General features: G+C 24.3%; 1 protein-coding gene across 1 annotated transcript; it reads right to left on the bottom strand.

Annotated features, from left to right (window-relative positions):
- Positions 1-589: 589 nt before the first annotated feature.
- On the bottom strand, positions 590-767 carry BDBG_18096 (uncharacterized protein; the record flags this gene model as incomplete). Its single annotated transcript, XM_031725681.1, has 1 exon — positions 590-767. A coding segment is annotated over one exon (178 nt), but the record flags the coding sequence as incomplete, so codon positions are not given.
- Between the last annotated feature and the right edge of the window lie 530 nt (positions 768-1297).

Here is a 1297-nt window from a genome sequence, read left to right as displayed (position 1 = left end):
TTTCTTCTATAGATTGCTACTCTTGATTTTATCTCAGATTTTTCAGAAAGAAAGTAGTAATAGCTTGAATGAGAAATGATGTACTTTTACTCAGTATCAAAGTTTGATTCTTAAAGAAGTACAAAGTTAATTTTTTATTCAAATATAATCTGAAGATAAGAATAAATATAATTTAAGTTTCTATTCACATTGTTTTAAATAAATATGATTTTTAAAGAGTTTTTAAACTTTTTTTATTGTTTTTGTTGTATATTCATACTAAAAGAGAGTGAAGATATAGTAGAATCTAATCACTATTATTAGATAGTAGATTATAATTATTTTAAAAAGCAGAAATCTCAACTACTTACATTCTATCTAGTTTATCATCAGAGTCATTTCTCAATTCTCTAATCTTAATAGATATTTAAAGATTCAAATTCTGTTTATATTTGATTGAAGAATTGAAGTTTGAAGATCTAGATAGTTGAGAGTTTCTTATTTTTAAGTTTATAGTTATGAATTTACTAGCTTGACTTTTCTCTTCAGTTTTAGATTTACTTTGAGCTTCATCTTTTCTTCAGTTCTTTTGAGTTCTTAAAGTAAATACATATTCTTTTGAGCTAGATGCATGTTTTTCTTTACAATTGAAGCACTTAAGCAGAGTATATTGATATATTTCATCTCTTTTTGAGCATATTTCATATTTATACTCAGTAGTTTTATGATCTCTAGCATAGAATATGTATTTTAAGTCTCTGAAATAAGAGATTACAAAGTATTCATATCTTTAATAGTTTGAACACTGTGTTTGAGCTTTGAGATTCATTCTTGAGTCTTTGTATTCATGAACTCTCATTTTCAAATCTGCTACTCTTACTTCAGAGATTCTTGATTATTTAAGTATCTTTATATATACTAGAATAGAGACATTTCTTCTACTCTGTCTGAACTTAATTAAATTAAGTTATACAGACTCTTTTCTCAGTTGAATAGAATTATATTCTTCTAATTCATTTTTAAGAAGTAGTATTTCTTTCTCACAGTCAAAAATTTCAACTGAAATATTATAAAGAATGAATTTATTTCACTTTTCATCTCTCTCAGATAGAATTATTGTATTCAGTAGAGATTCTATTACTGATTTTCAGAGATTCTTATTCTAAATAAGGAATTCTGTACTAAATTCAGATATTATAGTCAAAATAATAGAATTTTCAAAGAAAGATAGCTCAATTGAAGCTATAACTGATTTTTGAATTTTAATATCAGTCATTAACTGAGAAAAGAACTACTGATTAATTTCATTTCTAATTCT

This window comes from Blastomyces gilchristii (genome assembly GCF_000003855.2).
Source record: "Blastomyces gilchristii SLH14081 genomic scaffold supercont1.63, whole genome shotgun sequence".
In the NCBI taxonomy this organism is placed as follows: Eukaryota; Fungi; Ascomycota; class Eurotiomycetes; order Onygenales; family Ajellomycetaceae; genus Blastomyces; species Blastomyces gilchristii.
The sequence above is the reverse complement of the archived record's forward strand: the minus strand, read 5'-3'. Positions and strand labels throughout refer to the sequence as shown.